This window comes from Talaromyces amestolkiae, assembly GCF_001896365.1.
Source record: "Talaromyces amestolkiae strain CIB chromosome Unknown scaffold13.1, whole genome shotgun sequence".
Classification (NCBI taxonomy): Eukaryota; Fungi; Ascomycota; class Eurotiomycetes; order Eurotiales; family Trichocomaceae; genus Talaromyces; species Talaromyces amestolkiae.
Genome location: NW_024468049.1, coordinates 590,073 through 608,316, shown reverse-complemented (window position 1 = coordinate 608,316; position 18,244 = coordinate 590,073). Strand labels below are relative to the sequence as shown.

General features: G+C 46.7%; 3 protein-coding genes across 3 annotated transcripts; 2 read left to right on the top strand and 1 right to left on the bottom strand.

The window, feature by feature from the left end:
- Positions 1-1,846: 1,846 nt before the first annotated feature.
- Positions 1,847-3,396, top strand: BHQ10_006872 (uncharacterized protein; the record flags this gene model as incomplete). Its single annotated transcript, XM_040879506.1, has 6 exons — positions 1,847-1,973; positions 2,031-2,198; positions 2,257-2,294; positions 2,349-2,426; positions 2,478-2,758; positions 2,817-3,396. The coding sequence occupies 6 exons, from the start codon at positions 1,847-1,849 to the stop codon at positions 3,394-3,396; spliced, it is 1,272 nt and encodes a 423-aa protein (XP_040735376.1).
- An 882-nt stretch (positions 3,397-4,278) lies between these two features.
- On the top strand, positions 4,279-8,738 carry BHQ10_006871 (uncharacterized protein; the record flags this gene model as incomplete). The annotated part of the gene is made up of 4 exons (XM_040879505.1): positions 4,279-4,392; positions 4,455-4,683; positions 4,737-8,461; positions 8,517-8,738. The coding sequence occupies 4 exons, from the start codon at positions 4,279-4,281 to the stop codon at positions 8,736-8,738; spliced, it is 4,290 nt and encodes a 1,429-aa protein (XP_040735375.1).
- Positions 8,739-9,599: 861 nt separating this feature from the next.
- Positions 9,600-17,525, bottom strand: BHQ10_006870 (uncharacterized protein; the record flags this gene model as incomplete). Its single annotated transcript, XM_040879504.1, has 17 exons — positions 9,600-9,868; positions 9,926-10,286; positions 10,336-10,637; positions 10,700-10,850; positions 10,902-11,072; positions 11,137-11,971; positions 12,027-12,206; positions 12,331-12,372; positions 12,425-14,652; positions 14,703-15,147; positions 15,200-15,318; positions 15,364-15,734; positions 15,785-16,077; positions 16,129-16,601; positions 16,654-16,882; positions 16,936-17,111; positions 17,166-17,525. The coding sequence occupies 17 exons, from the start codon at positions 17,523-17,525 to the stop codon at positions 9,600-9,602; spliced, it is 7,005 nt and encodes a 2,334-aa protein (XP_040735374.1).
- Positions 17,526-18,244: the final 719 nt, after the last annotated feature.

Genomic DNA, 18,244 nt, shown 5'->3' with positions numbered 1-18,244 from the left:
ATCTGGATTTTGGGCTTAGGTATGGCGAAAGTAGTGCTGTAACTGGCGATCAGAATTTGATGCTGCAGGCTTTCGTATTCGTTAAATCGGTAACTCGTATTGTATATTCAATGTCTGTATATCGACGTGTAGAGATGACAGTAGTAATATTGATGAGATAGAAAGCCTTGGGAACTGAAGGAAGAGATGCACTAAATACATTTGCCCAACTTCTAGCCTCGTTCAACCATTCAGGTGTTTGACCACTCCTGCATCAGGCTGTCTAGGGTCATCATGAGGCCCAATCAGGGATCAAGGAAGGAAATTGATAGCCTTATGTACATGAACATATAGCTGCCATTTCATATTACTGGTTGGTGCATTGGACTAGCTAGGGTGTGACTAACGCCTATCAGAATCAAGTTGAGCTGCATCTGTATGGGAGACTTCGGATATTGCCAAGGTATCTATATACGTGGACTTCCTAGTATAGACACCAAATTATTGCACCTCGTTTACTTTCCTAGTTATATCTAAATGTTCGATATGTGACAGAAATAGCATGGAGAACTGGCTACGGTCATCTGGTTATCTTTCTTCGGGGTATGTTGTTATCAAGGGAAATATCAGCCATATACTTGTTGAGTAATGTTAGATACGGTGTTTTTGAAGATTGATGTTGTTGAAATAGGGCTAGGGCTTAACCCAACCCCATGGAGACTTAGGGTTTGTGTTATTCGACGCTTGGCAGGCCCAAGGCCTAGGCTCTGTACGTAAGTTGGCAGGCAGTGCAGAACCCACAAGGTGGCAATAAGCGCTCCCGGTGAGACTGTCTCAACGGGGAGGATGCGAGTCAGATCCACTGGATTTGAGCATCGAGACAGAAATGGAACGCGTGTCGCCGATTACCTAGGTTGGCAGTGGGCGTCACCACATCATTTGAAGTTTGACCGGACCGGTTGTGTAAGTTGTACAGCAACAGCCGGAAGGACTGTGCACGAAATACGAAGAATGTGGTGAATGGATGGATATGATAGTTTGCATGCTTCCAAGGCTGATATAAATCTGGCTTTAAGAGTCAAAACCCCTCAGACCTTCCTCAAGTGGATTGACTCACCTGCCTGATCACTGGACGTGGAGGGGTTGATTGAGGCAAAAGCCAACCTCCACCTCGTGGACGGAGTAATAATAGACGGCGTTATTGATGTTTCAGGTTTCCAGCGGGCTGTGATTTGTCTGTTGTTGTGTGTTGGTGGGTCAATCAAGAGGCCTGAGTTAGCGCTGGAGTGTCAGTGTCAGGGGAGAAGCGATGGAACATGGAGCGTCGGGCGGGTTCGAAGTTGGATAGTCTAATCACCGCCCAATGACAGCGCGTCCAGCAATTGTACTGATAATGCCAGGATCACTTGCGACACCCCCCTTCGTTGTTTAATCTATCCATCGCCGCCTTTTACTATTTGGTCCTTCTTTTCTATCCATTTCTCCGCGATAATTCATTCTTTTCGGTCTGTTACCGACTACCAGCACTTGCCATCGTCTATCTCTGTCATTGAGAGTCCTGCCAGCCCTGGTCGGTTGCCGCGTGCTCTCATTCCGTTCCTGACCTGTTGGACGTTTTCGGGAACACCTGTCTTGTTGACTCGATTGCATCCTTTTATCTTTGAAACACTCAATCGATTCCACCGTTCGCTGTGATCGGGTTCGAAAACATCCCGCCTTGCTTGAATTGAAAACGATTACTGTATCTCTACACCGACTCGCCTTTCGCTCACGCTCACCCGTTACCCCTCGACTCGTGACACCTAAGCCGGACACAACTCGCTATAGACACTCAAAATAACAAGAAGTCCCATATCATCTCGCAACGATGAATGTCAATAAGAAATTAGATCGCTTCAAGCAATGGGCTGGCGAAAGAATGGGAGGAGAAGTCAAGACCAATGTCTCTGACGACTTCAAAGCTTTGGAGACAGAAATGAACTTGCGACACGATGGTACGTCGCTAATTGAGCCGTTTTGTGACGATTTGACCTAATGATTGATTCCACTAGGCATGGAAAAAATGCATCGTTCGATGACTACTTACGTCAAAGCTATCTCTAAGCGCAAGGAAGGAGACGATAAGGAGAAAACACTACCGATTGCTCACTTGGGAAGTGTCATGATTCAGCATGGCGAAGACTTTGATTCTAATTCCGACTTCGGTCGATCTCTGGCTTGTATGTTGCAGATAAGATTGATCTGACTTTCCATGTTCATCGCTAATTGTTATACAAGTGACTGGAAGGGCCCACGAGAGGCTTGCCCGTATCCAGGTACGTTTGCACAACCCAATTGAAGTCCTATTACAATAGACTAACCTCGTACAGGATAGCTACTCCGTCCAAGCTAGCACCAGCTGGCTCGAGGCTCTTGAACGCAGTCTAGCTTCTTTGAAAGAGTACCAGGTATGATAAAACGGTTGCGCATCATCTAAAACATACATTAACTGTGAACAGAATGCTCGTAAAAAACTAGAAAGCCGCCGCCTGGCCTATGATGCCTCCTTAGCTAAGATGCAAAAAGCCAAAAAAGAGGACTTCCGGGTCGAGGAGGAGCTCCGCTCACAAAAAATAAAATATGAGGAGACAAATGACGATGTCTACCGTCGAATGATGGATATCCAAGAAGCAGAGGGTGAAAATTTGACGGACCTCACAGCTTTCATAGACGCTGAGCTCAACTACCACGAGCGTTGTCGTGAAGTATTGCTTCAGCTGAGAAACGAGTTGCCAGCAGCGTAAGTCAACATATGCAAAAATATACAGTAAATAGCATCATGCTAACTTCTTGAATAGAAACCCACCAGTGTCACAGACGAACAGCCGTCGTCCTAGTCGAGCGCGCTCGAATACGGCTCACTCGTACCAAGAGAGATATGAGCCAGTTCAGGAAGTCTCCCCTCCATCMCCTCCCCGTCCGATGATCAAGGCGAGACGATCGTCGACATTTTTCGCGCAGAACGACGATACACTGCAGGCACGACCGGAATCCGTCTATGCACGTCCAACGATCAATCGCGTCTCAACCTACGATAGCACTACATATACACGCAACGACGAGTCTCATACCCCCGGTCGAGTTCATAGTGACCTTTCAGTTCGCACAGCCAGAACGAACCTGAGACCAGTCAGCAAGATCTATGAAGACTATCAGGACAGCTCCTCGTATGGAAATGTGAGCCCGTATGACGACAGATCGGAGTCGTCTGCTGCGTCCCAAAATGGTTACTTTTCACGCACACCCAGCTCATCCGCCTTGAATGCTACTTCACCTGGGGCGAAGAAGGGACCGCCTCCTCCTCCGCCATCACGAGCAACCAAGCCTAAGCCTCCCCCACCACCTCCTCCAGCGAAGCGCAATTTGATCGGAGCGTAAAAGCATCACTAGCGATTTGAGTAACAAGTTTGTTTGAGCTTTGCATTGGTTATGCTATTTGTATCTGTATTTGTACTGTTGAGTTTGTGTGGATCCACGGCTGGTACCATGCTGGATCTTTTTTATGAATATTGTTCTTCTAGTTTCGGAAGAGTTGAACAAGTAGTGAATCTAGATGTCTGTCTTGCTCTCTGGCGTGATATTCATTAGAAAGAGCCATTGACCAATAAGAACTGAACTATAAAATTGTGCGCGGCGATAGATTTTCCGCTCCGGCCTAAAAGCGGACTAGCGCAGCGAGCGTCGTATCCGTTGTGTCACATGATGTGACCCGGTACTTTCTGAAAGCGGTTAGTGCAAGTCACGTGGCGGGCTGGCAAATCTTCGCCCTCGCCGGTTTCCTTCGTTGCTGAGAAGAAAGCCAGCCAGGCTCAGCCCAGGACCCCCGACCACCAAACTCCGTCGCGTCGTATCCCATCCATCACCATTTTTATCCGCCAACGCCTTTGAACGCCCTCCCAACGCGATTTTCATTCCATTCGGGGCCCTTTGGCCCGGCCGTCACCGTCAATTTCCACCGGTCGAGTTGGAAGGCGGTCTTCCCACTTTGTCCTTACTGTGTCTTTGCTCCTATTGAGCGAGATATAACCCACCCGCGCTCATCAACCCTCAACCACGCTACTTCAGGCGCATTTCATCCTTTGACATCCTTTCGCATTCGCGCATCCCATCACGCGATTGAACCTTGCGCTCTTTGATCATCCCATCCATCAACCCGACGCGTTAATACTTCGCGCTCATACACAAAATTTCCTAGCAAACCGCCCTCGGCGCGCACCGCCGCCGAATTCGAGACGAAAATAATTAACATTCTGTCGCAACATGGCTTCGATTCAGCAACCGCCCAATAACGTGGCTGCTGCTCATCCAAATATGCCTGGCAATCCTAACCTGCCAGGCGAACTTACGCCTCAGCGTTTGCAGGAGGTCTTCCAGGTACCCATCCCATCTTAGATCTCCTCACCTTATGTTACCATTTCTCGTTAACCACTCAATAGAAATTCAAAGAAATGCAAAGGTCTGGCGTGCGCCAAGATGACCCTGAATACATCAAGGTACATAATATTCTCGCGGCCGTGCAAAAACAACAGGCGTACCAAAAGCAACGGCAGATCCAACAACAACAGCTCCAGCAGCAACAGTTGCAACAACAACAGCTACAACAGCAGCAACAGCAGCAACAGCCCAATGGGAGTAATGTCGATGTTGTCGCCAATGGTGTTAATGGTATGTCATCCAATGTCTAAGCTCATTGATGCGAATCTAATCCTCATTTCTAGGTCGATCTACCTCCATATCATCAGCGTCAAACGGCCAAGTACAAATTGCTGTCGCGAGTGGAATTCAACAACAACCTGGCCAAGTTGCGCAAGCTGGTCCCACGAAGAAAGTGGCAACGCCGACGGGAAGCTTTTCATTGGAACAGCTGACTATCCTCCGAAATCAGATCTCAGCCTTCAAGTTACTTGCAAAGAACAGCCCGGTTCCCTTGCCACTTCAGAGGCAGCTTTTCGGCGCGACCAAACAACAAACAGCGTCTCCCGTTAATAACGTGTCGGCCGCCGAATCCGTCATTGAAGCTGCCACAGAGACTCAGGGAGACAAGTCGACCGAGACTGAGAAGGAGGTTGAATCTATTAACTTCTACGAGGAACTTCAATCGCCTTATGAGCTGTTTCCGAAGACCATGAGTTATGTCGACCATACAAGCAGGGCTAATCGCCCACGCATCCCGAGTATTTTCCCTACTGGCATAGATTTGGAGCGAGTGCGCGAGGACAAGGAAATGCTCATCTATAACAAAATAACTGCTCGAAAAGCAGAACTCGCGAAGCTACCCGCGAATCTCGGTGTGTGGGATGCGAGTCGCGGGGACGCTGCCACTCCTGACGACTCCTTGAAGCTTAAAGCATTGATTGAGTACAAAATGCTCCACCTCCTACCGAAACAGCGCAAATTTCGTCAACAAATTCAGCACGAAATGTTTCACTACGACAACCTTGGAATGACTGGAAATCGTTCTATCCATCGTCGTATGAAGAAACAGACATTGCGCGAGGCTAAAATCACTGAAAGACTTGAGAAGCAACAGCGTGACGCTCGTGAGAACCGTGACAAGCAGAAGCAAGGCGAGAAGATCCAAGCAATTCTGGCGCGCAGCCAAGAAGTTTTGCAAACTGGTGCGCAACAACGCGCTCGTATGCAGAAACTTGGTCGTGTTATGCTTCAACAACACCAGTACATGGAGCGTGAAGAACAGAAACGTGTCGAACGTACCGCCAAGCAACGTCTGCAGGCTCTTAAGGCCAACGACGAGGAGACTTACCTCAAACTTCTAGGCCAAGCCAAAGATTCTCGTATTTCTCATTTGCTCAAGCAGACCGATGGTTTCTTGAACCAGCTTGCTTCATCTGTCAAGGAGCAGCAACGCAGCCAAGCAGAGCGATATGGAGGCGACCAACAATTCGAGGAAGAGGAAGAGTCCGAAGAGGAGTACGCTACCGATGAAGAGGGTGGCGGTCGCAAGATCGATTACTATGCTGTGGCTCATCGTATCAAAGAAGAGGTTACTGCACAGCCATCTATTTTGGTTGGTGGAACGCTCAAAGAGTATCAGTTGAAGGGTCTGCAGTGGATGATTTCACTTTACAACAACAACCTTAACGGTATCCTGGCCGACGAGATGGGTCTCGGCAAAACTATCCAAACGATCAGTTTGATCACATATCTGATTGAGGTCAAGAAGAACAGCGGACCTTTCCTCGTCATTGTTCCCTTGAGTACACTCACAAACTGGCATCTTGAATTTGACAAATGGGCACCCTCGGTTACGAAGGTTGTGTACAAGGGACCTCCAGCCGTCCGCAAGCAGCAACAGCAGACCATCCGCTACGGTCAATTCCAAGTTCTCCTCACAACATATGAATACATCATCAAGGATCGCCCACTGCTGAGCAAAATCAAGTGGCAGCACATGATTGTCGATGAAGGTCATCGTATGAAGAACGCCCAATCCAAGTTGAGCAGCACTCTCACTCAGTACTACAACACCCGCTATCGTCTCATCTTGACAGGAACTCCTCTTCAAAATAACCTTCCCGAATTGTGGGCCTTGCTGAACTTCGTCCTGCCAAGCATCTTCAAATCCGTGAAGTCTTTCGATGAATGGTTTAACACGCCCTTCGCCAATACTGGTAACCAAGACCGGATAGATCTGACCGAAGAAGAACAACTGCTCGTCATTCGTCGTCTTCACAAGGTTCTCCGTCCTTTCTTGCTGAGACGTCTGAAGAAAGATGTCGAGAAGGATCTGCCCGACAAACAAGAGCGTGTTATTAAATGTCGTTCTTCTGCTCTGCAGGCCAAACTCTACAAACAACTTCTCACACACAACAAGATGGTCGTCAGCGATGGAAAGGGAGGAAAGATTGGCATGCGTGGTCTAAGCAATATGCTGATGCAAATGCGAAAACTTTGCAACCATCCCTTTGTCTTTGAACCAGTTGAGGATCAGATGAACCCAGGCCGAGGCACTAACGATCTTATCTGGCGTACGGCGGGAAAGTTTGAACTTCTCGATCGTGTACTGCCTAAATTCAAAGCTAGTGGACATCGTGTGTTGCTGTTCTTCCAGATGACTCAGATCATGAACATCATGGAGGACTTTTTGCGATTCCGTGGAATGAAGTATCTGCGTCTTGACGGTTCTACGAAGTCCGACGATCGCTCTGAATTGCTGAAACTTTTCAACGCTCCTGGATCTGACTACTTCTGCTTCTTGCTATCAACCCGTGCTGGTGGTCTTGGTTTGAATTTGCAGACCGCTGATACTGTCATTATTTATGATTCCGATTGGAATCCCCATCAAGATTTGCAAGCTCAGGATCGTGCCCATCGTATTGGTCAAAAGAATGAGGTCCGAATTCTTCGATTGATCACTTCTAACTCTGTTGAAGAGAAGATCTTGGGACGCGCTCAGTTCAAGTTGGATATGGATGGCAAAGTCATTMAAGCCGGTAAATTCGATAACAAATCGACCAACGAGGAGAGAGAGGCACTTCTTCGTACTCTACTTGAAAGTGCAGAGGCTGGTGAGCAGCTCAACGATCAGGACGAGATGGATGATGACGATCTAAATGAAATCATGGCTCGATCTGACGAGGAGTTGATCCTCTTCCATAAGATCGACCAAGAGCGTGCTAAGAACGAACAATATGGTCCGGGCCATCGTTATCCTCGACTTATGGGCGAAGACGAATTGCCAGACATCTATCTCGCAGAGGATATGCCGTCGGCCAAGGCTGAAGTTGAGGAAGTTACCGGTCGTGGAGCTCGTGAACGTAAGGTCACCCGTTACGACGATGGGCTTACTGAAGATCAATGGCTTATGGCAATGGATGCCGACGACGATACCATTGAAGACGCCATTGCTCGTAAGGAAGCCAGGGTCGAGCGGAGACGTTCCAACAAGGACAAGCGTTCACGTAAACCAGGTGGCACGGAATCATCGCCTGAACCATCTCGGGAGAGTTCTGAAACACCTCAAGTCAAGAGACGGCGCAAAGGGCCTCAGGCCAAACGCAAAGCAGACGATCAACTTGAAGAAACGCCGCCTGTCAAGCGCAAGAGGGGCAAGCCCTCCAAGGTCGTTGATACCCTGAGCAGTGGCGACCGGGCAGCGTTGCAGAAGATCTTAGACAGTGTCTATCAGACATTAATTGACCTTGAACAAGAAATTCCACCCGAAGACGGAGATGCTGATGAGGAGCCTCTGACCAGAGCTATTATCGAGCCTTTCATGAAGCCACCGCCAAAGATTCATTATCCTGACTACTACATGATCATTCAAAATCCTATCGCCATGGAAATGATAAAGAAGAAGATCAATCGAGAAGAATACCAAAGCCTGAAGGAGTTCCGAGCAGATATCCACCTTCTCTGTCAAAATGCTAGGACGTACAACGAGGATACCAGCATCTTGTTTGCAGATGCCAATCAAATCGAGGTAAGTCTATTTTTATACCCTACGTTCTTCATATTCAACTTCTAACATCGTCTAGAGCACCTGTGTCGCAGAGTTAAGGAATCTCACGGCAGACTACCCCCAATTTGCCGACTTTGACGACGGAGACGAAGGTGCATCCTCCGTTGCAGATGGCACTACAGACGCTTTTGGTGCTGATACTCCATCTGCACAACCGAAACTCAAACTCACATTCAACAGTAACCGAGATAGCGCGGGGCCAGCAAACGGGGACATCGGCAGTGATGACGACGAGTGATTGTGACTTAGCAAACCCCTCATGGGTCTATACCCTTAGCGAAATCTGACATGATACATTACTTTTGATGATTCAAGACAAAGACCATGCGTGTTTTAGAACTCTCTATATTCCCCTCGAAGAGTTTCTACGTTGTGACTGCTATCTGTGCCATAATACTTTCCCCTTCGATTGATTTCTTCCAATTTCTCTTGATCATTATCTGCATGATCATCGGATACGGCGTTCGTGTGCGCGCGCACTTCCTGGTCTTGGTGACGGAGTCTTTCTCACCGTGGGTATGGGAACAGAGAGTCAGACTATCAGTTGACAAAACCTCCAACAATCACGTTTCCGATTCCATCTTACCTTTTCAACGAGGCATGTATGTTTTGAGTTTTTCTCTAATTCCTCTTTTTCTACTTCTTGTGTTTTATATGATTGGGCCGTAGTGGGCTGATGAAGGGTGTTCTTGGCCTGTGTACCTTTTCTTCTCTCTCGTCATGTTTGCCACTTTTTGAGAAACTCGGTCATGCAGGTTTTGCAGAATTAGATGATGTATTATTGATAGCAAAATTGATTATTAAAATTTTTATGCAGAATTCTGTCTGAAGGATTCCTAAAGCAAAAGAGTTCGCCTAATGTATGTAGGCTTTTTCAATTCTTGTGAAGAGTGTGCCAGACTTGGTAAGGGGTAGAAGTCAAAGTATGAGTGCATGGAAATGAAACGTGTATGATTTTCGGAAGTACTCGGGCTATTGATGCGAGTGTGGACATGAAATGATTACATAGTGATTATAAAGAACGAAACAAGAATCTGGAAAGAGAAACTGTAGCTCCTCCGTCCTGGGAACTACCACAAAGGACGGACGGATTTGAGAATCAAGGCTTCTGCAACTGCTCCTTCCGAAAGAAAATGAAACAGAGGGCATTGATGGACAACAAAAACAACAGGCAAACCCAAAAATCCGCTTTGGAAAGGCCATCGCGTACACCAGCCGAGAAATCGGGGAAGACATCGCCTGGACCTGTCTTGTCGGGTGCAGTGGCGCGAGCGAGGATTGTGCCGATGGAGCCTATGACCTGCGCTGCGAGCAGGGTGAAAGCGATGTGAAAACGGGTAAGGGTGTTGAGGAGGATCATGCCGAATCCTATACATATATCTCAGACTCTAAATCAATGGCGAAGACTAAGGGGGGAAGACTTACCAACACCCTGCAACGCATCCAACACACCAAGCCATAACCACAACCCCCTTCCAACAAGCGAACTCGCCACAGCACTCCCAGCCCAAGGCACATATGAGCCAATATTCGAGGTAGACCAAAGCATTTGACACCATTTTGGTGCGCCGAGTCCAATAGTGAATATCGGCACGAACCACGCGTGTCGCTTGGACAGAATGCCTAGAATCCAAAGGATGATGGCCCAGATGCCAATGAAGAAGATTAGAACCATCACAGTGATCATCCATGAGTGTGCGTGCTTGCTGGACCAGAGATAGAGCCAGTTGCGTCCGTAGGGGGCTGACAGCCAGTAATTTTGGATGAAAACTGCGTACCAGAACCACTGCATCGCTTGTTAGCAGCAGCCACTAAAGTTAGAAACGTAGGCATACCAGAACGATCTTCCGTCGTGGAAGCGACTTGTAGAATGCCGGAACCTGCCCAGGCGACTGGGTATAGTATTCAGGCAATCCAAAGAATAGGACTGTCCCGACTGTCCACATTATAGCCGCAATCCCCAGGCCAATACCAGTAAGCGACACCGGATGAGAGTCTGCCAAACTAGTTCTAGTGAGTCCTGCTTGAGATTGAGCAGCCAGTCTACTTCCCCAATACCACAGGAAAGAGACGTAGACTTGTTGCGTTCCTTGAATGACACAGGCTCGGTATACCCAGGATCCGACGGAAGTGTTGCCTGATTCTGCGTCAATTCATAATCCCAAGTCGAAATGCAATACATGGATGGCAACAACGTACCTTCATCTCCAAAATTCAGCGCAAAATATATAGATCCGCTGGAGGACGCAGCTGCGTAAAGCCCCGTGGCAACGTTTTGTATCCACCATCGTCCAGGGGAGGCAGTTACGAATGGCGATATGCCAATAAAGGCAAATGCAAGTCCATACAGCTTTTATTGATGTTAATGCCCCATTCAAATGATAGTAAGCACATGACTTACCAAGAATGGAATAGACAAAACGAAAATTGACCTCAGGGAACGAAATACTATCCACCACACGATTGAGAAGATGAGATAGATAGTAGCAATAAGGTACAGTTTCTCGGCAGGTTCTCCTACTTCGCCGTTGAGAAGTGTAATTTGATACGAGTTTGCTGCAATAATTTGACCCTATACATGAGGCACTAGCCGTCAGCAGGAGATGTAAGTAAGACACCTAGACTACAAAACTCACGAATGAAAGAAGTATCGAATAGACTGGCCAGTCACCGAATCGATATAGCATTAACTTTTTCAAACCAGAAGGTGGAACATATCCCTTAGGAAGCTTTAGATCTTCCTCCGAGATTTCAGCCACTTCCAAAGGCTTCTCTGGATCAGTGGAGATACTACCTTGTATGTTCTCGTCTGGAGTGATATGAGCAATTTGAGATAATATAAGCGTCGCTGCACGGCTGGGGGTTGGGCTTCGGCCTAGTTTCATATCACGATACATCTTGAACCATTCCTTTTCACTCTTTGACAAAAACTGTTCAATGCAGAGTCTGTCATCGGAGTTCTTCCCACTCAGATGTCTCAGCCGCTTTTCAAACATTTGAGCGTATCTCCCCGAGGAATCAGTGAAGAAGGGATTCACTCTTTGTAAGCTGAACGTTCGGTCTTCGCGAATGATGTTATCGACACTCAGTAGACTCAGACTTGAAGAATTTCGATTCTGGTCTCGTAATGAAAGATGGCTATTACTCATGGTATATTCAGGTAGTGTACTGATCTGGTCAAAGCCTGAGATATCTTGGGCGCTATTACCTTCCAGACTGGCAGCTGTACTGTCTCTGGAGGACTCGTTGCCGCTTTGTCGTGAAGTCGATGGCATCTCTGAGATTTCCGAATATGGATAGGTCGTCGAACGTGGCACTTGTAATGGCCATTGATGATCAACACTCGCAATACCTTCGGCCAATTGAGAACTGTTCTCCTCAGTTGAGAAATTTCCATAATCAATACCAAATAAATTGATGGCTTGCGAGTTTGCCCTAGTATGAGATTCTGCCCTCTGTGAAGCAGGTCTCCTGTAATGTCCAATTTGTCTCAAGAACTCGATCGGCTGTACGGGTGTCTGCATACTGGATCTGCTGATTGTCGAGAAGCTCATCCGTACCATTGAGTTTGGCCTGGATGGATCCTCTTGCTTTGAGTGCTTGCGGTGTTTTGCAATTGAAGTTAAATGTAAGGTCTCCAGATTTTCGATCCAGTGTGTGACCGGAAACCGCTGCCTTCTTGACCAAGCGCGCATGATGGCGCGATCTGAAGCACTTGAGTTCAATGCTTCGTATATAGCTTGTTTAAATTGTCGATTGAGATGCTTCGATGTCATTGATTCACTTTGCGCGTTAGTCTTGAATTCTCCCTGTGCTAATGGTGAACTCACATGGTATACCACCACCCTGGCATTTGCCCTAAACCACCAACTCTGTCTAATAGTCAGCATATCGTATAATACAAGCTTGTATATGGGAAAATACCTTGATCCAACTCCAAGAGTACCCTTTCTACCAAATTCTACAGCCACGAGCCCGAACGGCTCATCTCGCGAAGGTATCAGCGCAAAGTCAGCACCACTGAAAATACAAGGCGGCAGAGCAGTAAACTGTGGCCTGGAAAAGACTCTTCCTGGGTACATTTCCACCATTCTGCTAAGCTTGATAGCTGCAAATCGACCATACAGGTCAATCACGGGACCAACACAAATCAGTTGTGTTATAGGAGAGCTTTCCATAATCGAAGGAAAGACGTCGGCAATGAGATCAATTCCCTTCTGCATAGACCATCTTCCAACAAAGACAAAAAGCTCGGCGTCAGGATTTTGTTCAAGATCAGCCCATTTCTGCGCCTTACTCTTCATATCCGAACGCATCGCCTCGAATGCTAGGTCGACCTCTGCTTCTGTCGCCAGGGAATCGTGATTCAATTCGGCAGTATCCGAAGGATCTGGGTTGGGCAAGGAACCTATTTCTCGCAGGCCCCAGAAGATAGGATATCTCGCCCAGGATCTCTTCCCATATTTTCTCGATACGCCCACGGCGCCAAAACCACTTTGATGAATCTGCAGGTATGTAGCTGCCGCGTGGAGAAGATTGAAAACATCGCCAAATTGTACATATTTCTTGACAATAACTGGATCCAGATTGAATATCTGCGAAATTTCCTCGCATTCCTGGGCAGTTCTCATAGGCCAAAGGCCCTGGAACTCTGCGTTATGAAGGGATAGGCAGCAAGGAATAGTTCTGGGAAGAAGGTGAAGTTGAGCAACTGCACCATGATAGTCATTAATGTGGTAAAGGTCAACTGGGAATCGTTGTAAGGTCTCCGCAATGCAAGAGTTCCACGCGGAGTAATATATGGCAGAATCAAGATCGTCCATGCGAGCTGGATAAGGCTCTGACTTGGTCTGAGCCCTAAAGATAGGGGCGTCTAGAAGGACGTATGTGATGTTCCGAAGACGATGGTACTGGACGTGAACCATGAACGATTGATCCAAAACCTTAATCCTCATGGGCTCTGCCACTTCATCCACGGGGTAATCCACACCTCCAACACAGGGGACTACCCAGATAAGGTTCTGATGGCCTAGATTTGTGCCCATTAATTGAGCCATGACACCAAGACCACCTATTTTTATCTTTATTCCCCAGTCCTCAATATTATATTCCGTTGTTGCAATAAGAACTGTTTTGCGACACTCATCAGCGTCTCCATTCAAGGCTCGGTTGTGAGTCGAAGGTCTCGTAGAAGGTGACCGATTGATATTTTTTCTCAGCATATTCATAAATGTAGACGCTTTGTCATCAATGCTTGATGAAACTTCAGTAGCGTTATCATCCGTCAACTGTTGAGCATGCGTTCGAAAAGTTTGCTGCGTAACGCCAAAGACGATGCGCTTGACTTGGTAAAACACTTCAAAGTATATCCAGACCGCTAGAATAGCGGTTATGAGTGGGAAGACTCCGAGAAGGACGAACATGACAATCTGCGTCTTTTGTGATCCATGAGGAATCATACCCATCCTGAGGTTGCCGTCATCTAAGGATAGTTTCCAGGACAGAAATGGCCATGGAGGAGGCTCGGTGACATTCATGACGTTACTCATCAATGAGATTGGAGGGATCCGATCCAAAATCATGTCCCCATCGATGTCACCATAGACTTGTGTGATGTCCGGATGCCCATCTTCATTGATACCCCAAGCATTTAATGATAATTGAGTAGGCCATTCAGTCATCAGATTGTATTCCCATCGGCCACTAGTATTGTGAAGATGCATTTGGCTGGAATATCCAGAATCATATCCAAACTCATTGAAGTCTCCTTGGATCCAAAGATGAGGGAAACGACGTGATGGTTTATTTTCCCAGTCAAGGTCTCCATGTTGGTGATGATTACTACTTCCAGTCACTCTATTCCAGTACTGGACTATTATGTGTTCGCCTTGCCAGGCCTGTAGCTTTGTTCCTGTCCAATTCTTCGGAGCAATAGAGACGTTGGAATTCGTATAGTTCATCCAAGAACTATATGATGAACCAAAGTCCAACGAGTATCGCCATTGATCGGCACCTGGCGCTTTGTGTGAGACTCGGAGAGTACCATTGTTTGCATCATTGGCGTAAAGAAGATTTCTGCTATAATTCGCCTGACTAGGCCACACCATAGGGTTTTCTTGACTCCCTATGCGTATGATGAAATGATCCACAGACTGTAACAAGTTAGCACCTACTCATGCAATTGAGAACAGCATATGCTTACATTGGTGCTGCGATTCTGGTCTTTGCTGGTGGCATTGCTCAAAACTATCTCATGGACACCATGAAAAACATTTTCAAGCTCAATTGAGAAATTGAAAACACCTGAAAAGGCGCCCTGGTAAGTAGCAGGCTGCCTTTCCGGCAATAAGTGGCAGGATATCGACCTGTTATCAAAACGAGCAGTTTCTCCATTCATTGCGGTCGAAGTAACGGAAAGTCCTGACATGATGCTATCGCAGTCCATCTCTTCCGAAAAGGTGAAGTTGATTGGCACTCGTTCGCCTGTAGCGACAGTTGAGAGTATACGAGCGTCGTGGCCAGGCTCAAAATTTGTGATGTAGCATGAAGGGGCAATGAATGCGCTTTTGGGTACAAATGCTTTGAAGCTATAAGCAGGAAGTGAGATATTAGACAGACATCCATTGAATCCCGTGGAACCGTCCAATCTGAAAACATGTTATTTGATATTCAAGTACTTATTAAATCATATCATCTTACCCTAATTTGTGAACACTTGTTTGGAGATCATATTCTTCGAATGGGGGCAATAGATTTTTGATTTTTGTACCCGAATCAAAGGGAGATACCAACGTCAGTTGTTCATCAGAGCAATTGAACTGATAATTGACTGTTACGTTATCATTGTGATAAACCAGCCATACACTCTGATTGCCCTGACCCTGTCCTGTGAAGTCTTGAGTAGGGGCAAACCGTGATCGTAAGATGCTCCATAAACCAATCTCAGTACGCGTGCCATTGCTGCCTGGCAGATAAATATCATGAGTCATATTTGACAACTGCTCGAGGTAGAAGCCGTCATTAAGTACCGGGTAGTTTTGGCGCATCTCAAGCATGGTCTTTACAAGTCCTCGCACAGGATGTGTGGGATCACGATGGTCAAGACTAACGCTATCATCCATACAACCATGCAATGCACTATCCGTTGGGAAGTTATTATACTTGATCGAGCCAACTTTATAGCAGCCGTGCAATTGCCATGCTAATGAAGAAGTCATGGGCGAACGACCGAACACTACAGTCTTATGAGTCGCGACTTCAATGTCTAGGAACACAGATACTCACCATAATTCGAATTGGTGTTGTCCAGGATATAGAATGCCTGTTCCTCACCCCATAACAGTGCGGGCATTCCTGGAAACAACAATGACACAATACACAGTCCGAGCATCTGTCTCTCAACCCCATTAGTAATGGATGGCCACCGAAAAACATCCTGATTTGAGGTTCCATATAAATGCCGAGGATCAAATTCGCCGGTATTCGTGTTGATCATGTCATTTGTTTGCACCAAACCATTCCATAGCTCCACGAAATTGGGGGGGGGATCGCCTGCGGCCTCAAAGACGCCGTCCATACTTTTCAAAAAGTGTCAGTGCATCAAATCTAGCAAAGTCTGGAATACATACCCTAAAAACCTAGTGAGTGCTCTGTAAACTGTGTAGTGAAAGACCGCCGCATCCAGAGCTGCCTTTGCTGATGAGCGCAGATGAAGACCAGGAACGGAAGCATTCGCCATTGCAACTATTTCAGTCATGTTATCCATAGTCTGGTTTGTCTGTTGGCCACGACCAACATAAAGAGCACCGAAAGAATTCCCAGAAACAATTTCTCCAGGAATGAAGAAATTATTCTTGTTGAATCGACGAGCGCATTGACGTATGGAATCCGACCAATCTCCTTGAGCATCAAGAGTAACCTGCAAAGCTTTATCAATCCGAAAGCCATCAACATCGAGCATGGCTATCGTGATGCACGAAAAGAGTTCGAGTTTGCGCCTGACGTCAGGTCGCCATTCCCGAAGACGGTCTTGTACAAAACCAAATTTCGTGACTTGACGTTCCCACTCTGGATAGTCTCCGAATGAAGATACTTCACCGTACTGTACCAGATCAGTCTTCAACTTCACGAATGACGCGGTATCTTCACAATACCTGATCAAATTCGCTGTCCAAGCAGCCTCTGGTCAGATTTGTCTCAATCAAACCTGAACCAGAATCATCCCAGAACCTTGGATATTCCCAATCACATTCATCTAGCCACTTGTTCCCAGGTTGGAAATCATGATATCGACGTGATGTTTTCCATAGATAGTCGTATCCGTGTGAATTAAACGGTGCTGAATTGTTCAAATGACCATCGAAGCCTATAAGATCTCCCATCCTGGTCACAATGAGCGAGTTACCATGACAAAGTCCGTGGCTATGAGCACTTACGTCGCCATTGTATTTTCCATGACAACATACATCCCCCGTCTATGAGCCTCTGCAATCATCGATCTCCAGTCATCAATGGACCCTAAGTGACGGTCCAGCAGCGTCAAATCCAACGGTGAGTACCCGTCAGCAGCCCATGGCTGATTGATATGCGGCATGCCAGCTATATAAAGTCCCTATAATGAGGATCAGTGTCTGCACATTGATCCGTGAGGACTTCAGCGGATTACCTTAATCCCCATCCCTTGCAAATAGTCGAAACTATTCATCAAACCACGAACATCTCCTCCATTTCTCAGTTGATTCGATAATATATCATGCTCCCATTGTGTCCCGTTGGCATCATCATTTGATGGGTCCCCATTGGAAAACCTGTCAAGGAACACTGTATAAAATGGCATTCGCCAATTTCTCGGAGATGGGTGATATTCATGATCCTGCCATTGACCCCAGTAGTCGAGAGGGTTGGCCGCAGTCTCGTTCTCGTTGAGGTTGAATCCTACCTGGTCTGGTGTGTAGGCAAGGGCTATCGTGAGCCGGATATTCGAGAGTAGAAGCAGAATATCGCTAATAAGAGAAAACAGCTTCATGTCGCTTACGTCGAAACGCTCTGCGTGTCACTATATGACTCAAGTAAAATAATCAGGGCCGTAAGGATGGACCTCTGTAACATGTGAATAACCGCTCTCTTATCCAGGCAGTCCACGTTTCATTGCATAGAATAGACTCGTTGATGAAGTCTCTTTGGGCCGAGTTCCTTAGTTTCGCCGCTAATCCAAAGACCTTGGATATCTAATACACCTAGATGTCCAGCTGAGGAATGAGCCATCAAACGTGAGTGTTAATAGTCCATAGAAAAAGGAGACAACCTTCCAGCAATTCCAGCCAGTGAAAATTTCTCCAGTCTGTACATGTCCACGGTTCGAAGCCAACAGACAACATTGTCATCAAAAGACGTAGTCTGTAGATCTTACCTTGAAGCAATCAAAACGCAAATCATCTTTTCAACAATGAGTCCTTCTCCGATATCCACAGGGTCAAAAGCACGATAGTTCGGCTTGTTCGCGTATAGGCTAGGAAGAGTGCTGAACTCTGAGAATCATAGAGTCTCAACGTTATGCATAAATTCCTTATGCATAGTCTTGACATTTTGACCAGGTTCACGACAAGGATGAGCTGATCTTCGAAGCTCATTTCGGAGATCCTTTGGCTATTCGAGACTTGTGCGATGCTTGATTGAATAATCACCCGGCTTTGGCAATAGTTTCTGCATCTCTGTTTACGGAAAACAGGCGGTGTCCGTTGCACA